At 39.5% G+C, this 22,968-nt stretch overlaps 1 protein-coding gene across 2 annotated transcripts in view; it reads right to left on the minus strand.

The window, feature by feature from the left end:
* SMYD2 (SET and MYND domain containing 2) overlaps positions 1 to 22,968 on the minus strand; it is a 63,603-nt gene that overhangs the window by 37,853 nt on the left and 2,782 nt on the right. Inside the window, exon 1 of one of the 2 annotated variants that reach the window (XM_088146736.1) lies at positions 2,923 to 3,379. The exons of the other annotated variant lie outside the window; for it this stretch is intronic. Coding sequence (XP_088002862.1) covers positions 2,923 to 3,104 — 182 coding nt within the window. The 5' untranslated portion in view covers positions 3,105 to 3,379. Of the gene's footprint in view, positions 1 to 2,922; positions 3,380 to 22,968 lie in introns of those variants that run through there. 2 annotated transcript variants of the gene reach the window in all.

Consider the following 22,968-nt stretch of genomic DNA (forward strand, 5'->3'; position numbering starts at 1 on the left):
CCTACCAAGGCCCTTCAAGGAAAAATCAAACATGAAGAATGGGACGTGTTCAGGAAATCAGCCAATGTGAAGCAGAATGTACACATCCTCAAATCAAGGTCCCAGTAGTTTACAGTATGTTTGTGCAAATAACTCCATACAGAAGCTGCTCCATGCCACCCCCACCCATCATGCCATCATGAGAAACTGCCCATGTTTTTCCTATGGGTATGCCAGTCCTGAGCACAGCATCCACTCTGCTATTCATTAAAGCAGCCCTACTTTTCTTTCCAGGATTCTGTGCAACAGCAAAAAAGATGTTACTGCTTTAGCATGTTAACTTTAATGAAACAATTCATACCCAAAGCATAGAAAAAAGGTGCTATGCTCATAGGTATAATGTACTTCTTCCAAATCATTATCAATGTGTGTGCAGAGATGATGCACAAAAGAGCAGGCATCACATTATTAAAGAGAGAGATTTACTATTAGCACCATTTGTATTTTTCACTGTTCCTTATTTGTTCAGTTTGTATATTTTTATCCCTATAAGACTGTAATGCTAACTGATGGTTATTTTCTAAAATGAGATATCTGATAGTTCAAAATTCAGCCTAGTAACATCAGAGCCAGCTCTACCCCTGGGCAAAGTTAGACCAATGCTTATGCAGTAAAATCATATACAATAAGACCGCAGTTCTCCATAACTTAATTACGGAGGAGAGAAGTGAACTCTTATGAGTTGTCTTCAATACATAAATGACACCCAGCTATACATTTCTGCCCTGAACTAAATATCAGGTGCTATGGATGCTCTGACCAGGCATTTGAAGGTTGGTAATAAATCTACCCACCTTGTTCAACCAACTTATGAAGCAGTCTTCTGGGTTCCCCTTTCTGAGCAGGTTATGGGAAGAAGGGACCTTGAAGCAGGCTTTTTCTATAACTACACCCTCCCTGTGGAATACACTGCCCCTGAGATCTGTAAATTCCCAGTGTTCCTATAATTTTGCACCACAACTAAGACCTGGCTGTTTACAAAAGCATTTCGAGCTGAAGAGTGTTGCATGGGGTTGTTTTTTAACCCTTATTTATGTGATGTTATTTTTGAGCCTGTATGATACTATATTTGTAGTATATTTTCATGATGTTATTATCATGTTATCATATTATCATGTTGTTATCAGCTTATGTTTTTACTATCTGATATTAGCACCCTGGAGTTTGGGGAGCAGAACAGAATGCAAAGCTCAGTAAAAGCAAACAAATGAACACTGTTTCAGATGGCAGAGGCGGACGGGTGGGCAGTAATTCTGACAATGCTGTGTGTGCCACCTAGCCGCCTGTGAGCCCTCTAAACTTTTCTGTTCTCAAATACAGCAGAGGCTATTGTCACTTTAATCATATTGAAATAAGATTCAGCTGTCATCTATGAACTAAGGAAAAGTGTCATTGTGTCCTCAAGCAGTACACTGCTTTGTGCCCACTCTATCAAATACATGCAGACTTTGTATGCAGAAATGTACTATTTTCTATAATTGGCCACAGTCCGGAACTGAAGTAAATCACAAAATGAGGTTGGAGTATCAAAGCTGATGAACCTGTTTAAAATATACCTTATCGATAGCTGAAAATGCTCTGCAGGCTCTACTAATGAAAGTCAAGGAATACAGTGAAAAAAATTAGGCTAAAAGACCAAACTAATGACAATAGGTCGGGCAATCAGTCTTAGAATTGACAATGAAGATATGGAAGATCAACCACCAACAGTAAAGGAAGCAGTAGTTAAGAAATACACCAAGACTAGCACTTGGTAAGGTAGCAATGAAGGTCTTGGAAAAGATATTCAGATCCTGTAACATGTCTGTACCTACAAAGATCAGAATCATGCACGCAATGGTTTTTTCCTGTGATGCTGCATGGAAGTGAAAGCTGGACTTTGAAGAAGGCAGACAGAAGCAGTACTGAGGCTTCTGAACTTTGGTGTTCGAGAAGACTGCCAAGAGCCTTTGTGGTCAGCCACAAAACAAACAAACGAATCAGAGAACAAACCAATCCAGAACTCTCACCCAACACACAAATGACCAGGCTTAAATTATATTTTGGACACATTGTGCAAATACTCGGTTCTCTTGATTAGTTCATAATGCAGGGAAAGGTGGAAGAAAAGATAAAAAGTGGATGGGCCCTATAACAGCGGTGATGGGTAAACCAGTGGGATTCCTCAAGGGCCCAGCTGGGGACAAATCATCCTGGAGAAGGTCTATTTACACCAACGTGTAATCACAAAATCAAGTCAAATCTTAAACCATCCTGAACCCACTTATATGTTCTACCTGACAATGTGGAATGCTCTTTATGGCATGGGCTGAAGGAGGAAGACAGCAAACAGGTGGTGAACAAATTTACATCCTGGGTCCCATTTTAAGCCCACAATTCAGCTGCGGGACAACAGAAACAACTGCAGAAGGTGAGTCTGAATCTGTTCAGAGCACCTGTACCCCCCTCCCCCGCCGACTAGGCACCGCATTTCTACAGCCCCCCAGCAGAGCTTCTGCTGCGTGCCGAACTGCTGTGCCACTGCCCTCCATGCAGGTTGGGCACCATAAATGGAGCTCAAGCAACCTGTTGAGCTTCAATCTTTCTGAAAGCTGCAGCAGGCGCACGAAGCCGAGGGAGGAGGTGGCTGCGCTTAGCCACAGCCCACCGCCAACATCCGGGCATAGGGAGGAGGAGGAGGAGGAGATTTTTCAAGCGCGAGAGGCGCAAGTTCCAGGAAGGCCGCTTGAGCTCCCCCCGCCCCATCTCTCGGGAGCCACCCGGAAGCGAGGGGCCAACTGCATCGTGCTGGGACCCAGGGGGCAGCTCGGAGCCCTCGCCCGGTCTCAGCCTCTTCTCCTTCCTCGCAGGGCGGCCGGCAGCCCGTCTCCCTCTGAGCGGTACCTGGCAAAGCAGCATTCGCAATGGTTGCCTCTCTCGTTGACGGTCAGCACGCAAGTGAAGGCCGGGCAAGAGAAGAGCAGCTCCCCAACGGCGAAACGGCGCAGCGCCCGCAGGCCCCGGCCCTTCCCGGGGCTCTGGAACTTCTCGAGCCCCTCCAGCTGGGAAGGGGCTGCCGAGCGCATGACTCCAGGGGCTCCGCTGCCTTTGCCCGTGCCGCGCCGGGATGGCGGCGCGTCCCCGGGCTATTAATGGAGCGCCCGCACCGGCAGCGCCCGGCCCCAGCCAGCCAGCCACCGCGGCACATACATGGGCATGAACAGCGGCAGCCGCCGGCTCTCTGGAAGAAGTGCGCCGGAGCCCGCTGGGTCCTAGAGGCAATGGGTGCCGCTTAGACCTGGCATAGCCAGCCCCCTTGGAAGCAAAGTTTCGACGGCGCAATTGCAGGAGCCCAAGGCAGGGTTTCTACATCTCCCTAACGCCTCCTTTGCTTCCCCGAGATTTGTTAAATCATGCACAGTCGCTGGGCTTTTGCGCCGGAAGTTGAGCCAAACGCAAATCACACGTAGCTTTGCGGTATATTCAAACTCTTGTTATCTAGTACTTCGGGCCTACCTACGGTAAAAATACAGACATTCTGGCCAGAGCGGTTGGTGGTGGTAGTAATAAGAATGGGTTGTGATCCAGAATTGGAAAAAATACATTGAAAAATGGGAGAGTGATAAAATAGTTGTGTGTTGTTTATGGAAGCTTAAAAAGCACGTAACAAGTTTCCCTCAAAGGGAGATTACAGTTGATGAAATGTCGGTATTTTACAGCCAAATAATTTTTAGAGAGTATAATTAAGTTTAATAAATTATTGAAATTTAATTAAATAACGAATCTCCCTTCTAATTGTAGAATCCACTCTGATTTAAAGCCATTGACAGTTCATTTGGTTATACCAGCCATCTAAAGAGGACTGGAACAATAGGACAAAGAACATAAATGTGTTCTTTGTATGCTAATTGGTATTGTTGCTAGCATCTGCTGTATATGGCTCATTTCAAGTGTTGCAAGGGTCACATAATACTGTTTCTGAGTTTTAATTTATACCCATACAAATGACTAGGCAGGCTCTGTTCATGCTCATGGATAATTTCACATGTATATGATACTCAGAAAGAATCTGAGTAGTGGATTTCTTCATGGAAGTTTGCTATCCACATAGCAAGTTTATACGCTGTTCTTTTACTAATTTGGGAACAGCTATCTGTAATTCTATTACAGGAATTCGTAGCTCAAATAAGCATTCACACTTCCAAGCAGTTGAGGACAATTAGATAAGGTTGAAAGTTCAGGAGGTACACATTTATTTTACACATAAATCCAGAATTCTATGGGGAAATAACCATTCACTGAGAGAAGAAAAAAACCTGTTCCATTGATAAACTTACTTCTACCATGGAATATTAAACTCAAGCTGTAATCCTATACATACTAATCTGGGAATAAACCCCACTGAACACTGTAGGACTTAGTTCTAAGTAAGTATGCATAGGATTGGATTAAAAATGAAGAATTTGAGCCTAATTAATACCTTGTATTAAACTATAGGGATATCACCTTGGTTTGACTTTGGTTTAGTCAACAAACCATGATTATGACAAACTGTAGCTTAATGTGATATATAACCCCAACCATAAATGAAATTGTTCATATATATTTGCCCCAGAGAATATAGAAATACAGAAAACTGTTTGAGGAGAATTAAAATGTGCAGATTACCCTCCCAAAATCAGTGGAATTGGTAAAGAGGAATTAACATAAGACTAATGGATTTCAGTGGGTCTTCAGCATAGTTATATTTGCATTTGTGTATTTCTTCATTTTACAGTTTGAGCTTTCATGTCAGAATTCTGTGTATTTTCATAAGAACCACCCTGTTGGATCAGGTCAAGGCCCATCTTAGTCTAGCCTTTTGATCCTCATAGCAGCCAACCAGTTGCATCTGGGATGCTTGGAAGCGTGAGATCAAGCCATATCCTTCTCTCATTGTGATTCCTCTACAAGTAGTATTTGAAGCCATACCTCCTGAACCTTCAAGACCTGTCCTTCATGAATGCTATATGAAGAAGTGCCTTCTTTTGGCTATTTTAAATCCCCTGCAAGTTAGTTTCATTGGATGGCCCTGGACCATGTATCTTGAGAGAAGGAGAAAAACTTCTCCTATTCACTTTCTCCACACCATGCATGATTTCTAACATCCCAGTCATATTCTCCCACAGTTGCCTTTTTTCCAAATTCAACAGTCCCAAACATCCTAGCCTTTTCTTATATAGAAGCAGTTTGAGTCTCCAATGCTTTTGGATATCCTCTTCTGCATTTTTCCAATGCTAATATATCTTTTTTCAACAGTGGTGACCAAAACTCTATATACTCCAGATGCAGAAATCTTAGAAGAACATTATAATGCTGGCATTTTTATCTTCAGTCCCTTTCCTAATGTTGCATAGCTGCCGCCCACTGAGTTAACATCTTCATTGTGCTGTTTATATGACCCTAAGATCTTTTTCCTAATAAGTTACAGAAAGCTCAGACCCCATCAATATGCATGTGAATTTAGGGTTGTTGGCCCCAATGTGTATCACTTTGCATTTATGTAAATTGAATTGCATTTGCCTCTGCCGCTCTTCGCAGTTTTGGTGTGAATAGTTTAGTGTCTTCCACAAACTTGGGCAGCTTACCTGCATACCTCGAAGTCAAGATGCTAAAAAACACTCGTCCTATCACAGGTCCTTGTGGGACACTATTTCATTCTTTTTCTTTTTCTTTTCTGCATCAAGAAAGTTGCCAGTTTATTCCTACTTGTTGCTTTCTGTATTTTTAACCTGTTAGCAAACAAACTATAAAAAGACAGATCCTCTGATCCCACAGCCATTTTGTTTACTCAAGAGCTTTTGATGACATCAGAGGCTTTTTGAAAATCCAAGAGGCGCTTCCATCTGCATCCCTGTTGATGTTCACAAAAAAATAAGAAAGACTAGGGAGGCAGGATTTACCTTTGGGTAATCTCTGCTGATTTTCTTTCAGCAAGGGTATTCCTCTATGTGCAATTTAAAGTACCAGTTTAAAGGTCTGAGTGGCTTGGTGCTGAGTATCTCCAGGACTTTGCCTGGCCCCATTTTTGACCCACCCATTGCAAAATTCTTGGGAGAACCTCTTAGCAATTCCCCGCTTTCAGGAGGTATGGGGATGGCAGCTCACAGGCATTGTCTCTCGATTGCAGCATCAATACTCTGGAACACTTTATCCTGTGAAATTCAAGTAGCCCCTACCTTATAAGGCTTAAATATTAAAACAATTATTTATGAGGACTTTTGATGCCAAAATGCAATAATTTAGTTATTACTTTCTCGTGTTTTTTTTTTCTGTTCTTAGAATTTATATTTTTGATGTGATTTTGTAATTATAACTTTGGACCATTTTATTGACTGATACTGTGGATACTGTGAATGCTTTATTACAAATAACTGATTGGAGCCCCATTGCGAGTACAGTCATTGTGGCACACTAAAATTGAATGTACAGATGAATGAATGAATGAATGAATGAATGAATGAATGAATATTGTGGCTTTGTATTACATGCAAACATGGCCCATTACAGCTTAATCATGGTTGAAATCACAGTTTAGCATATATGGAGCCAACCTATGGTTTGTTCAGAAAAACATTTTTGAAAGATATGTGTGAACGTAGCTAATAGATGATCCCTGCTTAGACTAGGACTGGCAATTATTTTAAGGAATAAATAATCTGCAGCTTCCTATATAGCGTAGATCTCTCGAATATGCAATATAATAGCAGCCTCCCTCCTTCCTTGTCATCTCAGTCAGTAATGCTTTTCTGAAACCAATTAGATTTGTCAAGCTGTATTAGTAGAACAGTAGAATAATATAACACTTCATTCATACCAGAATATAGTGGATCATTTACTTTTCTGGTAATGTTTACTATTTCCATTAATGTTATTAAGTCAACTTAAATACTACTAAAGATATTACTCGTGTCAGATTTCCCAGGACATTAGTTTGATGAGTTAGCCATGGCTACAATTAACAGGCGGAAATTGCTTTTAAAATGGGGAATGCAACAGATAAACAGTTGAACATCATGGCTTTGCTATAGATGTAACAAAGAATCTTTAACATAATCATTTTATGTTCCATTTGACTGTTTTACATTCCATTTAAATTCAGCATATTATGAGATTATTTAACATGTAACCTATCTTGCTTTCCAGCAGTGCCATTCCAAAATTTCTTACAACATACATTCATAAAAAAGTACATATCACAAAATCCAAAAATAAAACTGTCACCTCATCCCTATAAATAAACATTGGAAGGAAAGCTACAGTTGCTTTGGTGTGTTATCGAAATGCAATGTGCTAGGGCAGTCTTCCCTAATCTGGGCATTCTAAATGGGTTGGACTTCAATTCCTATAATTCCCGGTCAGCATGTTGGCTAGGCATGCTTGAGCTCAAGTCTTAACATGTCTGAAGGGTATCGAGTTAAGAAAGATTGTGTTGTGGTAGTGAAGCTGAGATTGTGTGCTGTATCTTTTTCTAATATTTTTCTCTGACAAAACAGGATTTCACTTCCACAGAAAAGCACCATGCCCCCTTGTGCAACCAAATATGCTGTCCCCCAAGGACATGGCCAGCTGATGTGCAGAATGAATGGCTACTTGGTGCAATCTTGCTGTGCCTTCACATATAGGAGGTTTAAGAATTCAGAAGCAGCCCTGAACTTCAGAGCGTCTCATTCTTCAACACTGAGGGAACAATATCTAAGATCTTGTTTGTTAGTCCAAACTCTACAGTGGCAATTTTGAGAAATGAATAGTGGAGAGATGATGCTGAAGAAAATGCTGGGTTAAAGGCTCAAGAATTTTAGATAATAGGAGGAAGGGGATAAATAAGTAACAGAGATTTGGAAATTAGGAGAAAATGGTCTTGGCAGCCATGAAACACTGGATGCAAAGTTCATCCCTGAGAGGAGGCTTCTGTATATTTAAAAATGAATTCTGCACCCCAAAATTAAAAATCATACTATTTGATATGCAAGGGCATTGAATATTTTCCACTTTTGATTTGCAGACCTCAAATTGAAATCAGGTAAATTCTCACAACAGTCTTTAATGCCAGTGTGAACTATCTAGATTTGCTTTTTAGCATCATTTTGAGCTGGATGTCATCCATTCACTGATTATGTCATAAATTAGATTTTTGTTTTATTTATTTTATAAAATGAATTAGCTACCCCTGTCAACCTAGTGACCCTGGCTAGCTAAGAATACCCAAAAACCATAAAACAGAGTAAAATAAAATGAGCTCAGTATGATACAATGTGATCAAGGCTCCAAGCAAAACTTGCCCATAACACATTGTAAAACGTACATACTGGTCTCAGCTAAAATGCTGGCCCCAATACCTGGGGGAATTGCCAGGTTTTCCAAGTCTTATGGAAGGCTAACAGACCATCTGAATCAACAGGGAGGTGGCTGTACTATAGGGCAGGTGCTGCAAAAGTACACTTACTAGGTCCAAACAATTGATAACGTTTGACAAAAGTATTCCCACCCTGCTTGATTTGATTGAATGGATGGAAATCATTGCAGGCAGACAGTCCTGCAAGTAACCTGGGCCTGTGCTATGCAGGGCTTTATAGGCGACAAGCGGCATTTTTAATTGCACTTGGAAGCCTATTGGAAGCCAGTGCAGCTCACGAAACAATGGTATTATGCGGGCATGTGCACAGAGAACTGCATGTACTGCTGCATTCTGGACCAGTTGCAGCTTCTGGACGCCCTTCATTGGCAGTTCCGGGTAGAACACATTTCAGTAGTCTAACCAGCAGGTGACTAAGGCATGAGTGACTGTGAGCAGGGTCTCCCAATCCAGGAATGACTGCAACTAGCGCACAAGACAGATCTGCCCATAGGCTCGTTTTGCACATTGTAACCTAATAAAACCCGTAAAACTTGATTGAATGTTAACATCACTGAAAACAATTGAGCATCAAAGCAGTCTGAATGATTAAACAACTTTTTCATACAGAATTGTAAAAACTCTGCTGCTTGACAGACTGCTAAATGTGTTTCTAAAAAGCAACTTGTGGTTGGCCTCAGCCTAATCCTGGATACCTGTACTGTTTGTGTTTTGAAATAAATATATGTGTGTGTGTGTGTGTCTGTGACGTAGACACACAGCTCTACAAGTTAATGCCCATGAGTAAGCTGCAAATAAAGCTTGAAAGGTCTTTTCAATGTATTAGCACTTCTGAATGCATTTTAAATCTATCAGCCTTCCAGGAAATTTGCAAAGACAAGGAATGACAACTACACAGATGTGGCTTCAGCAACAGATTAGGACAACAGTGATAAGAAAAGGCAAAGGCAGCTGTTAAGTGTGAAAATGACATTCACTGCTTAGATGCCTAGAAGTTCATAACTGCCTTTTATCAGAAGCAGCAGCTTCTTAATTGTCGTGCTGTATTAAATCCATCTTGCCCTACCAGACCTATTAGGGATTAAGTAAATAAAAGCATATGGAATACATCTCCAGATCTTCACAACTGAGCTGACAACTCAGTTGAGACATAGGATTTGACCTAATATCAGATATATGTACGGATGAATTTCAGAAGTCTAGTACTGTAGACTCTCTGGGTTGATTTGGCTTGTCAAAAGGATAGTACGTCTTGCAGTTGAATAGATTTGATGTTATGTATATCAGGGCAAATTTATCTCATAGATGAAATGGATTTAAGGAAATCTCCAACTAATTCCTAAAAGGATTTCTGAATTAGAGCCAGTTTTCTCTGACCCCCTGCATGTTTGGAGGCCTTTGGTCCAATATGTCTGGGTTTTAGCTTTAAGGAATGAATGATTGAGCAGCTATTAACAGCTGGATAATTATTTAATGTCTTTATATAACAGGAAGTATTATGTTGCCAGCAGCATCTAGATCGAACCCATCAGTACTCTTTAAGTCACATTCATTGAATTAAACACAATCTTACCTGTACGCTGGAATCAATGAAGTTTAATAATTTGCCTTGGATCATGCTCTTGGCTTAGGAAACCAATAACAATATTTGGTCATCAAGTTCTTTGGTCTTGTGGTAAAAGAAAGGTATTCTTTCTTGGGTTTAAGCTGTGCACAATACATTTTAAGAGTTGTTGCAATATAATGTTTTGGAGTGGAATGCCATGGATGTCATGGAAGAAAAAAAGGTGCACTCATTATACCTGTATTATACATTTCTATATGCTGTACAACTGAAAGGACATCTTCATTTTTTAAAAAATGTAGAAAAGAGATGAATGTAGAATTGAATTGTGTAATACTCTAAGGAGATTTTGCTTAGCCGTACATACAGTTGTTAGAAAAGATTTGAATGGATACTAATGAGTAGGTCATGGTTAATATGCCATTCCTTACACACAGCTCTTTGTCTCCGTCAAGGACAGCCCCATTAGAAAAATAAGCTGTTGATTATTGAAAGCCACCACACCAGGGGTATTCAGCACTTCACTGAGTTGTCTTCCAAAGGGGGCAGCTGTTAAGTCACCATTTGTTTTGTTCATCTTTGAGTTATTTCCATGCTGTTTTTGACTTTAGCAACATTGTGGCTCTGTATGATACATAAATAAAAGCCATAAAAGCTTAGTTCTTTTTGTCTAAAGAATTCATGGTTAAAGAGACTTCTCCTCTTCTTGACCTTATAAATTCTTCCATCTTTCCCATCAAATTTCACATAATAGAAAGCTGATCCCACTATCCTCCACATGTTCTTAGCTAAAATAAAGACATAGAAAATGGAGGACACAGTATAGATATAGCTACTATCATTAGGGGAGTTGTCTGATTGAATGCCTTGACCAAAGCCAAGTTAATTTGTTATTTTCTTACTTCTGGAAATGCTGCTCTGGCTCTCATACATGTGTACAACATTCACTGATTCTCTTGCTCATTCTGTCAGCATTTTGATTTTAAAATAGAACTCAGACTCTTTCCTATCCATTGTGTTAAATTTGGGACAAGGAAGGGGGAAAGAGGACAATCTCTTTGTAGAGAAGGGCAATTCATGAGTGTTTCCAGTTTTTATTGTGCTATTGCCCTATTTATTCATGGATTTTAAAGAGACATTCCAACCACACTCTCCTCCATTTGAAATTCATCTTTTCCCATAACTTCCTTTGCCATTTTTCTTTCTAGTGAAATTCCATTAAAGACCGAACATTTGCACAATGCTTTCTGATTGTTAGTACACAGGTACTTTCACTGAGACGCACTCCATGGGTTCACAAATGAGACAGCTTTTCCATCCACATATACTTATGCACAGCACCCATATTCTGTGCAAACACAATGTTAACATGCTTGCAAGACAATCACAGACTTGGAGCAGGGCTTAAATGAAATTATACACAATTGTATGGTACTCTGAGAGCCAGTTTGGTGTAGTGGTTAAGGTATCAGGCTAGAAACTGAAAGGCCATGAGTTCTAGTTCCGCCTTAGGCATGAAACCAGCTGGGTGACCTTGGGCTAGTCACTCTCAGCCTTAGGAAGGAGGCAGTGACCAACCACTTCTGAAAAACCTTAGCAAGAGAACTGCAGGAACTAGTCCAAGCAGTCACCAGGGGTCAAAAACATGACTTGAAGGAACCCCCCCCCAAAAAAAAAGGTACTTCAGTGTACTAATAGAATTCTACACCCATTGGATCAATAATTCTTGCATTTAATGGTCCTACAAAGTAGGTGGTCCATGGAAATTTCTCCATAATACAGAATGATGTGAGAAAGGCACAGATTAGTAAAGGAGACCTAGAAAGTTAATGCTGGGCTAAAGTTTGAACTTCCTATCTCCTTCTCAATGCAGAAAGTAATAGGAATATTTGAAGCTCGAGCAATGCATGTGTATGATATTCATGAAAAACAACACCGAGGAACACATGAAATTCCACAGGCTCAGCAGTAGGTAGTCCTATACTACCAAGTCTCAAATGGTAGTGTCCTTAGAACTCCAGGACCTCCTACATGCAGTGCACATAAACGTTTTCTCTACAGCCCCAGTAGATATTCTATCTCCATTAAAAGTAGAATTAGATCAAATAATGTCCCCCACTGCCTACAGAAGTTAAAAGTTTCCTTCCTATCAGAAATAACCATTTTATCTTTAGTTTCATCTTATTCAAGAGAATGCATCATCAAGATTATTGTATGTTTCCTAGTATACCAAACAGCATGCAGGAGGAGTGGGATCTACCTTTCTCTACTCTATTGATATATGCATATTTATGTATATGCAAATAGTGTGTGCATTTACGTGTATCTGCTCCCTGCAGCTCACCACCTGGTGACCTTGGGACTAAAGAAGTTAATTTCCTTTGATCTAAAGAAACATGAACAGGCGGTTCAGGATATAATTTTAAGAGCCTTGAGAAGTTAATAAGTGTGACAGTCCTAGAGATGCATTGATTTAAACCAGATAACATTTCAAAGATAGAACCAATTTGAATTGTTCTCATCTGGTGATTAAAACAAATCAGTTGTTCCAAATCTGATAAAATATGGAGCTAGAAGGCCAGTTCCATTTATTACTTCAGCAGAGCAATTTCAGTTCACAGTTGTGGTAGGGTAGTTGTATTTTTCTAGTATAGCACTGTTCCTCTTTGCTTTTAGTTTAGTACCAGCTTCTGTCTCCTTCCAGTCATTTAGGCTGCACTCCTCAACTTCATGCATGCAGATGGATACAACTGGTTTTTAGAATTCTCAGTCATTGACTATCATCCGAGTATTCTGGGAGCTAAAATCACAATATATCTGGAGTGCAATAAGATGAAGAAAACTGTCATAGAGAACACCAAGCTAGATGGACCAACTGTTTAAGATAGTATAAGATAGGTCAGTGCTTGTTTATGAAGCAGGTCGATGAAGCCGACCTTGGCATATCAGAAACTCTTCTTCATTAAGTATTAGAAGTTTATGGAAACTATAGTTTTCATCAATTTTTTTTATAGTTGCTTTCAGAAGTATTGGAGTGTTGGAGAATGTATAATTTTCAACAGTGCCAATGGGACAGATTGCATCTAACTGAGTGTGATGAGTGAACTGGAGAAAATTTGCTTTGATAAAGATGCATCAGTTTAGCTGTGAGAAAGAGAGGGAAAAAACATAGCTTTGGTGTTAAACATATATCTAGAGAACATTCGTTCTGAACTCAGTGGCCATGGAACATTTTTTAATGTTAATTTTATGGTGTAAGAGGAGTGCAGCTGAAGAAAGAGAAGAATGTCAAGTTGTAACAGGAATAAGCTGCATAAAGGCCAACAGTTCAATGAGCAGGACAGAGCCACCAGAGGCCAAGAGGGCCTTACATTTCTGAAGAATAGAAATGCCATAGGAAAGCAATTTTATGAGAAACAAAATGCATCTTCCTGTCAGGGAGGAAGGGAGTTGCAAGGTGCTTGAGAAATGGAAAATAAAAAAGAATGCAATTAAAACCAGATATGAATAAAGATCAGGTGAGAGAGGATGTCACCTCCTGGCCTTCTGAACTGTATTTCTGCTGTCTCCTGAAATTATGCTTTTCCTGAAACAAAGGAACAATGTTACGGAAAAATGGGTGCCAGGTACTTTAGGAAAATGAGACACAGTGAAGCGGATAAAAGAGAAAGACAATAGCAGTCATCTGCAATAAACTGAAGGCAGCTGAGGTTTGAGACAAAAGTAAAAAATTCAGAGCCAGCAAGATGACTGAAGCAGGGGAAGGAAGGAGGGGAAGGTGAATCACAATAACATTTGAAAGACATTGGCTTGAATATTTATCAGTGTCACCCTGAGCAAAGCTCAGCAGCCTTAGTTTAGTTCCCAAATTTCCCTGCCTTGAAGATGACTAATGGGAAACTGGGACAAGAGGCCCCAGGCTGTGGGATGCTGCACATGGCTTAGTCACGTGTGCGTGCAACTACAGATTTCGTTTTCAAAGTATTATTTCAACAGAAGAGTGCACACCGGTGCAGCTAAGGCTCTTGGCTGAGCCATCTGGGGATCATGGGGTTTGTAGTTCTGCCTATCCAAATGGACCCTGATCAAGGGAAGTCTGAGATAAACATTTGGTTGTTTTGAATAAGTTGGTGCTGCCACACAGTGGAACAAACAGTGACACCCTGGCAATATCTTGACGAAGGCCTCATCCCCATACGGTATTTCTGCTCAGTGGTTTCCTCCTCCTCCTCCTGCTCCTTTCAGAAATAACTGAAGGATTTCTTAAGGGATTAATACAGCATAGCCTGCAAAAGACATGTATATGTATATGTATATGTATATGTATATGTATATGTATATGTATATGTATATGTATATGTATATGTATATGTATATGTATACACACACACACACAAGTTCTATGGCTGCCCATCTCATAGCAATGACCTGGGTGTTGTACAAGAAGTTAAAACTAAACAACAATAACATTGACAACCAATAATTCACATAATTAAAGTCCAGAGTAAAAAATAGCCATTCCCATTTTACCATAAAAAACAGTAATAAAACCAACTAATCAACCAATCAACCATCAAAGCTTGTTTAACATCTTGGCCCAAATATCTGAGGAAACAGCCAGGTTTTGAGGGCCTTATAGACGGCTAACAGGGCACGGCCATCCGAATCTCTGAGGGGAGGCTTCTCCACAGAGAAGAGGCTGCAACACAGAAGACACAACTCCTGGGTCCAACAAGATGATATAGTTTAATAGAAGAAGCCTGGAACACACCCTCCCTGTTAGATCTGTGTTCCTATTATTTTTGATTTGGTTAGTTGTTATATTACTCCTTTGTTGTTCAGTGCACAGTGTATTGAGGGAGGGAGGGAGGGAGGGGACATTCCTAATCCAAGGAAAAATGGAAAACCTTGAACCTTCCTATATGTATGATTTTGTGTCATTGCCCCATCTTTTATGACTTTTGGTGCCCCAAGGCATCAAACTTGGCATCTAGTTCCAGAGGGAACTCGCCTGGTTTAGGTGGAGATGTGACAGCAGTAGCCACTATTGAATGACAAATTGAGATTAGATTAGGATATGTCCCTAGCTGTGGTGTTTACAGTATAAAATGTGAACAATGATAATATGAGCAAAAATAGAAAAGAATCTTGTCCCACCTTAATATTCCTGCTATTTAAATCTGTGCCACAGATGATCTGCTAGTTAGTCCACAGTTACGTTAGCGTTTTCATGCTTGAGTCTTCATAATGTTATAGGCCCATTATACAACTTTCAATTATATTGTGTAGAACCTCCTTTGGAAGCATTTGGGACTTAAAACCAGGAGCAAACTTGATCATTTCTAGGTGATAATAGCCTGCTTGAGCCCTTGAGGATTAAAAGGAGACTAAACAGTTCCTTAGTCACTGAATAATTCCAGGAGAAAAGAGCCACTGACTTCATCATTTTAATGGAATCTCCACACCATACAAACGATCAGCAGTGGCCTGAAATGTAAGTGATGAAAGGAAATACTGAAGAAAGCATCGTTTTATTTTAACTTTCTGTATTGAGTATTCTCCCCATATAGATTATAGGAAAGCTAACTTTGAAGAGAATCTGTGGTGATTTATTCACTGATTGGAAATGTCTGCCTAGAAAAAGGCCTTTACATTAATGTTGTCTTTACCAGGTTAAATCCAAACATAATCTTGCTTAGATCATTGCAATGAATGGGAGATATTAGTCAGGAATATGAGCCTCACTGAGTTTGTTGAAAGCACAGCTAAATCTGGATGCAGTCCACTGATTTTATTTATTGTTTTAAGATTAGGCTTGATTGGCTATTTATGACTTTTAAGCTTTGTTTAATTGTTTATTAGGCAATCTGGAACATAAGGAGGTGTCAGTGTCATGGACGTAATTCTTAAGGGATGAAAAAGGAGAGGTTTACAAAAGCATTTTTTTTAAAAATGACAATGATGCTCTGAGCCTGGTTGTTTTTGCTCTCAAATTACCCTCATCTAAATGAAGTTATTTGAGTGTAAATGTTCACAGACTGGAATCTGGTTCCCCTGTTTGCCATTTCTATTAAATGCTGTCAAACAACATGTTGCCAAAAATAACTAACCGGTGGATATTAATTTCTACTGAAAATCCAGAAATCATTTTCAGACTGAACAATGAAAGAGAGCCAATGAATGCTGGTGCACAAATAGATAATAATGTGATCCAATGCCAAGAATGTACCTGCAAAGCCTGATTTGGTACAGGCACAGCATCCAAGAAGAGAGATTATACACAATTCCAATTTTCTTTTCTTCCCCGCCCCTTTCCTTTCACCTAGCTAACCCAATGATTGCATAGGTAAAAATGAAGAATTTGTTTCAGTCTCTTCTTCTCTGTTGGGCTGGCATTTAGAATAACAGCAGATCTGCAGTAGGCAGTTGTCAGTGTGGCCCTTCTGCAAAGCAGCTGTTGCACAGTCTGATAGTGGGAATCTGTAACCAGCTGCTTCAGTTTACTCCTGGCTATCGCTGCTTAGGTTAATGAAAAGTGAGGCAGGAGGGAGGCTAGACCAATATAAGGCAGAAATAATGGAATCATCTGCCAAAATGGGGGTGGGATAAGAATTTGAATGGGCAAGCAAACAAAGGATGAGGCCGAAGCCGGAGGCATTTCAGTAGGCTGGCAACTAGGAAGCAATTTTGGAACGAGGGCAATGCAGCCACAGACTCACAATTTGCAAGGATGGCATGACCACGTGCCAATAGCACGCTGGCTGTGCTGTAATATGCATGCATGTGGAGATCTATACCCCCCACCAAATATTACCTTGCAATAATCATGTGATAAATAACCAGACCATGTGATAAACTGGATACTTCTTTTGGCCCTCTTACGGGCTAATCCATCTTTGTTTGGATTTGCTGAAACACTTCACACAAATCCTACCTCTGCTTCCAGTTAGACAAATATTTAAATGTATCATTTAATTTTTATTTCATGAACAAGGGTGGGGAAGAGGCCTTCCTTGGAGTGTTTAAATAAGTCCACATTTCACGATTCAAGCTGTGAGCATTACTATGGGGTAATTTTCTCATGACACAATAATAATAATAATAATAATAATAATAATAATGACAAAATCACCATCAGTCAATTGCAAAAGGCAGCTTTTCTTGGAACAGCTATCCTGCGACAATATCTTTAACACCATCAAACAACATCTGCCTATCCCAGGTCCTTGGGAAGAAGTCAATAGGTGGATAAAAATGCCAAATCCAATCTAAATATCTGCCTGACTGTGCCACCAACAATAATGTTTTCAGTATTTGTTTGCAGGATTACCAGATCACTTTTCAAATACTACTTCCCAAGCAATGTACAAACAAATAATTCTGCAATAAAACATTTTACATTATAACTGACATTAAAAAACTTAACGCAGCCATAATGGTTATCAGCTAGAACAGCATAATAATGCTAATGCTGCTGCTGCTGATGATAATGATGAAGATGATGATGATATTTATTTTCTGTTAGTTCCAAAAAAGGAAACCCAATAAAAAGGTGCAAAATTTCAGAACTGACTGCCATTAAAAAGCTCTACTTTATGTGGTGGTAAAGTTGATTTCTACATAGAATAAACTTTGAATTAGGGTTTCATTTAACATGGCATCCTGTAGAAACGGAGTACTATGTTTAGACTACAGATTGAATAGTTTCATGTAACCTGGGTTCACCAGGCTTGAAACCATCCTACGGTTAGCTGATTTTGCCTTAACCATTAAATCATCACCAACAGGACATAAAACATAGTGGCTACTTTATACAACCTATTAAGTCAAAGCTCAGCAAATTACAGTATAGTTCAGGGTGATGTGTAAGCCCAGGCACTTTGTTACAAAGCCACTGTGTTTAAACCCTAACACTATATTTTAAAATAGTTATTCTTCTTTGTGTAGAATCTGCCCACCCTACACAAGGAAGAGAAGGCTCTAGGTACCCACCACAAAAGGGATCCAGAGAATAATCTCTCGGCAGTAGTAAACCTCTCTCAGGTACAGCTTGCCTCCTTCTGAAGTCAGATGTACTTCTACCCTGAAGGCATTTTGCAAAATGGTGACAACAGTCCTCTCCAGGAGGGTGATCAGATTGACTTTAGCAATCACTTTTACAATGTATTGTTTTAATGGGTTTGGTTTTATTAGTATTTATAGATGTTGTATTGGGTTTATTGTAAGTGCATAAAATTGTGAGAATAGGTGACAGACATATGTTTGTAAATAAATAAATAAATAATGAAGTTTGGCTGCTTCTTCTCAGATGAAGATTTTTAGAATCAACAGATTATGTAGACGTTCATAATAGGGATTCAAAGCAATCAACAGCCAGAGAAAATGTATGTCTTTCACATTCCCATCCCAGATCATTTTTTCACTAGGTGCTGGTGTTGCTAAATAACTGCTCAAGTATACAATACTTTGTAAAAGACAATGTAAGGTGGAAAAGCAGCATTTTGGAACTAAAAGCTTGCCAAGAAATGGAAAAAAGAGCACAGGGCTTCAACATGTAAATACATGTTGACCAAGAGTGGGTAAAAAGGAATACATTAAATTGTAATTAATATTGATAGAATACTTTTTTTCTTTTCTCTATTTTCAACACTCTTAAGTTTTCTAAAGAATAGAATGTCAATAATCTTCAATTAATATTGTATAATATTGTATAATATTGTATATGTTGTAATCTATCTATCTATCTATCTATCTATCTATCTGTCTGTCTGTCTGTCTGTCTGTCTGTCTGTCTGTCTATCATACTGGCTGGGGAATTCTGGGACCTGAAGTCCACACATCTTAAAGCTGCCAGGTTTGGAAAACACTACACTAGGGTGTCATATGTCATACATATGGTGGTCATTCAAAACCTAAAACAATATAAATTAAAATACAGTAAAAAGCCAATTAAAAAGCCTGGGAAAATAGGTCTTCATCTGGTGTCAAAACAATGCTAATATGGGTGCCAGTTGAACCTCTCTGGGGAGGGAATTCCATAAAGGGGGTGTATGTATTTATTTATGTGCCTTTAAGTAAGTGTTGATTTCTGGTGACTTCCTGGACTAGTCCCTGCAGTTTTCTTGGCAACATTTTTGGAAGTGTTTTGCCATTGCCTTCTTCCTAGAACTGAGAGGGAATGCTTGGCCCAAGGTCACTCAGCTGGCTTCATACCTAAGGCAGGACTAGAACTCATGGTCTCCCAGTTTCTAGCCTGATGTTTTAACCACTACACCAAACTGGTTGTCACAAAGGGATGCCAGCAAAGAAAAAGCTTTCTCCCTTGTAGAGGCCCACATCATTTCCTTTGGTTGATCACTCTGTCACAGCTGCCATCTTGACCTTTTTTACCCCCTCCTGAGGAAACCCCTGTTGGGCAGAATGAATCCTATAATATTGATATTAATTTCCTGCAAGATGAAAGCAAACATCATGTAAATTATTAAGATATTTCAGCTGGGATTTCAGCATAGTTTCATTTGCGGATCTTTTCCAGTTCACACAGAGGGTGTATTTGATTTAGCCCTTTGTTGCTGTAATCATTAATTGGAGGGATGGGGGGGTGGAGTTAATAGTCAAGTGCTTTGAATGATGGGGTACATGTTCTAATGATAGATGATGGCTCCTTCTCCCATCACGCCTGTGTCAAAGCAAGAGTACTTCTTCTGATGTTCCGCCTCACCTTTAGGTACGTAATACACACTTCCTTTCTTCCTTCGCTTACACAGAGCAGGGAGAACAACAAAGAAAAAAGATAGAGTGCCACTGTGTAATGCAAAATGCCATTCATAAGTCATGCAAACTCTAAACCCAATGTATAATGAATCTGTTCTTTAGGGACAGTCCTTTCCATGTCATTGTCTGCTACTTATGTTGTCGTTCATCTAGCTAATTACCGTTTTGAAAGGTATAGTCCTGCTGTCATGCCTAGATTAGCAGCAAGTGTTTGGCTGGCTACTTTCTTGTCACAGTTGATAATTATTTAATGAGTTCTGTCCTTCCCGAGGAATGTAAGATTGGGAGAGAATTGGACCTATTTTATCACAGTAGCATTGCTGTGACTGTTGGCAGATTTGACAGCAGCTGAGCTGGATTCCACTAAGATGGGAGGAGAAGAATTTCAATAAGTAGCATCTGAATTTGTCAGAAGCTGGAGAGGTATTAACAGCAATGAGTAGATCTCGACAGGAGCAGGCTCCTCAGCTTGTCTGCTGCCAGGCTTTGTGTTATAGCTTGAAGCTCTAAGGAGATTCTAAGGGTGAAGTTCTTGCATAGTTGCTTGTCTGGAATCTGTTTCTTAAGAATGTGATGGGACATAAGTCGAAAGAGGAAATAAAGCACCTTTGGGCTCATGGGTGAAATAATGAGAAAACATGTTTATGTTGTTTTTGTGAGATGTTGTTGCTAGGTGATGGCATAAGGAGGAGAATTTGATTGCATATGGAGTGAGGTCCTGGGGTCCCAATCCAGGGTATGGTCACAGGAGCACTTTGATATTGTCCATTAACAGTACTAGACTTGGTTATCTGAGGAACCAACAGGGTCCTAACTGGATCTATATAGCAACTATTCTAAGCTTGATGCCTCAGTCAGAACAACTAATTTATGAGTTTGTTCTAGTCTAGAGACAGATCATCAGGCTTTATAAACCACAATAGCCATCACTGTGCTATGTAGTCCTTGTTTATCTGCTTCAGAATTTGGCTACTGCCTGTCCTGGTCAATGACAGTTACCTCGCCTGGTACCCCTGGACAACAGAGACATGTTCTTTGCCACTATCAAGTAACTGCAAATATCTGCTTCTGAAAGGTTGAGGTCCCAATTTTTCTGAAATAAGAAGGCCTCTCAAACTTCTGAGATATTTTAAAAGATTTCCTAAATATTAAAATGCAGTTGTATAGAGCATAGTTCTATATTATGAGAATCGGGGTAGTAGCACATGATGTGATAAAAATGTTTGGTGGGGGAAAAAGATGTTGATTTAAAGGGATACAGGATGCAATTAATATCATCTCCTCCCTGTTCTCCTCTCCATCCTGTCACTTTCCATGGGGAAGCCTTTGGAAAATTAACTTTCCAAAGCTGGGATTTGCATTTCAAAGAATGTTTTCACAGGTGTCAATGAAATGTAAATAATAATTTAAAAGGGACTTTTGGTGGGGGAGGGGATAATCTGGAAACTGCTCAAGATTCTTTGCAACCCAAAAGATTGAGCGGGTGGGGCAAAGCTTTCCCTTTTTAGGGATTTAATAGGGCAAAAAATGTACATAAGGGACTTGGTGATAGTATATGGCATTATTTGTGGTGTGGGAAAAAGTAAAAGCTTCTCTCTCTCTCTCTCTCAAAATAGTCAACGCAGGGTCATTCAGTAAAGCAGAATAATGGGAGACCCAGGACAGATAAAATTATATTTCACAACGAATATAATTATTTAGCATTAGCAATGCAGTATTTGCCAGCAATGTTGTACATGCTCCTGTACTTCCCCAAATAAAAATATTTTTCAAAATATTCCCAAACCTTGAGAATGTTGAAATCTTACAAGATCATACCAAAGTGCTGGGCTGGAGAGGCTTTTATGTACATAAAAAAGCACAGATGGACTGTGTTACAAAATTAATGTCATCCCTAGTTTGGTGCTCAAATAAGGAGTGCTAGAATTCAGAAAATTGCAGCCTGACTTACCATTTATTTTAAAGCTAAATAACATCATTCATTCATATTTACTTTAAAAACCATTTAAAAATCATTCTTCATGGCTGTGGATCCTAAATGCAATGCCTTTGCCCAATTTTTAAAAAGCAGCAATGAAACCAAAGCATCACATTAAAAAACAACAAAAGTATCAAATGCATCGCAACCAAGTCTAATCATGAATGCCTGATTAAATACAAAGACGCTGAACACATGCTGAAAAAATGGTAACGTAGACAGAGTCAAATCTCTGTTGGAAGAGTTTTTCATAGTCAGGGAACCATACTAGTAAAGTTTGTCTCCCTTGTTGAAACAAAATGCACTGAGGGCTCTTGGAGGAGAACCTCCCATTGCAAAAGAAACAAAAACCCAACCCTGCAATAAAGACTCAGTTTGAAGAAGGTGAGGTGGAGAATGAATCCAGTAGGTAAAAACTGATCTATAACCTTCACTGTGGGACAGAATGATGCATAATAGTTTTCTTGTAGCAGTTTAGGAGGTCTTCAGAAGAATACAATAAGCCAGTACTGGGTGGGGCAAATAACTGAGAACTTAATTCTAATGTTACTGTACTATCATTTTTTCTGGTTTATTTCAACAGCACAAGAGACTTCTTTGTGTGAGGTAGCCTTTCAGCTGGAGTGCACTCAACACCTTTCCATTTGCTGAAAAGGGAAATGATTCTTGAACCAAATAATGACTATGTCTTTCACTCAACGCTATTTCCTATGGTATGAGTAATCTTACAGCTCAAAGCCTAAGTCCTGTTAAAGGAAGGGAGAAGATTGGCTGGAGTTCTGCCTATTTCACTTGAAGTATGTTGGTTGGCCAGGTGTATGAAAAATGCATGACACAGTCAGCAACGAGGACCTTTATCTGAGCATAAGGCAAGGCAAAGCATTGAAGATTTATAGCTGTCCTACCAGAATTCCATTATTTGAAGCAGAAACAATAACATTTTCAGATAATATCAGAATGGCAAGAGTGTTTCTCTTCCTCTTGATCATGAGATGATGATTCTTCATTCTTTATCCAGGCAAATGAATTAAGCAAACACACTTTTGACATGGAAACTCAAACTTCAGAAGAAAAATAAAGAAACTCCTTGAAGGGCAGGAAGAGAATGAGTTCCCTGTTATGCAAGAGAGATCATTTTGTCAGATGGAATCATACTGTTGATCACTTGTTTAGAACCCATGAACTCCAGCTGACTATGATATCTGTATCCATCCTTGACAAATGTCATATTCTACCTCT

Source organism: Python bivittatus, unplaced genomic scaffold (genome assembly GCF_059951505.1).
Source record: "Python bivittatus isolate LINGU-HERP-01145 unplaced genomic scaffold, Pbiv_v1 ctg000020_np1212, whole genome shotgun sequence".
Lineage (NCBI taxonomy): Eukaryota > Metazoa > Chordata > Lepidosauria > Squamata > Pythonidae > Python > Python bivittatus.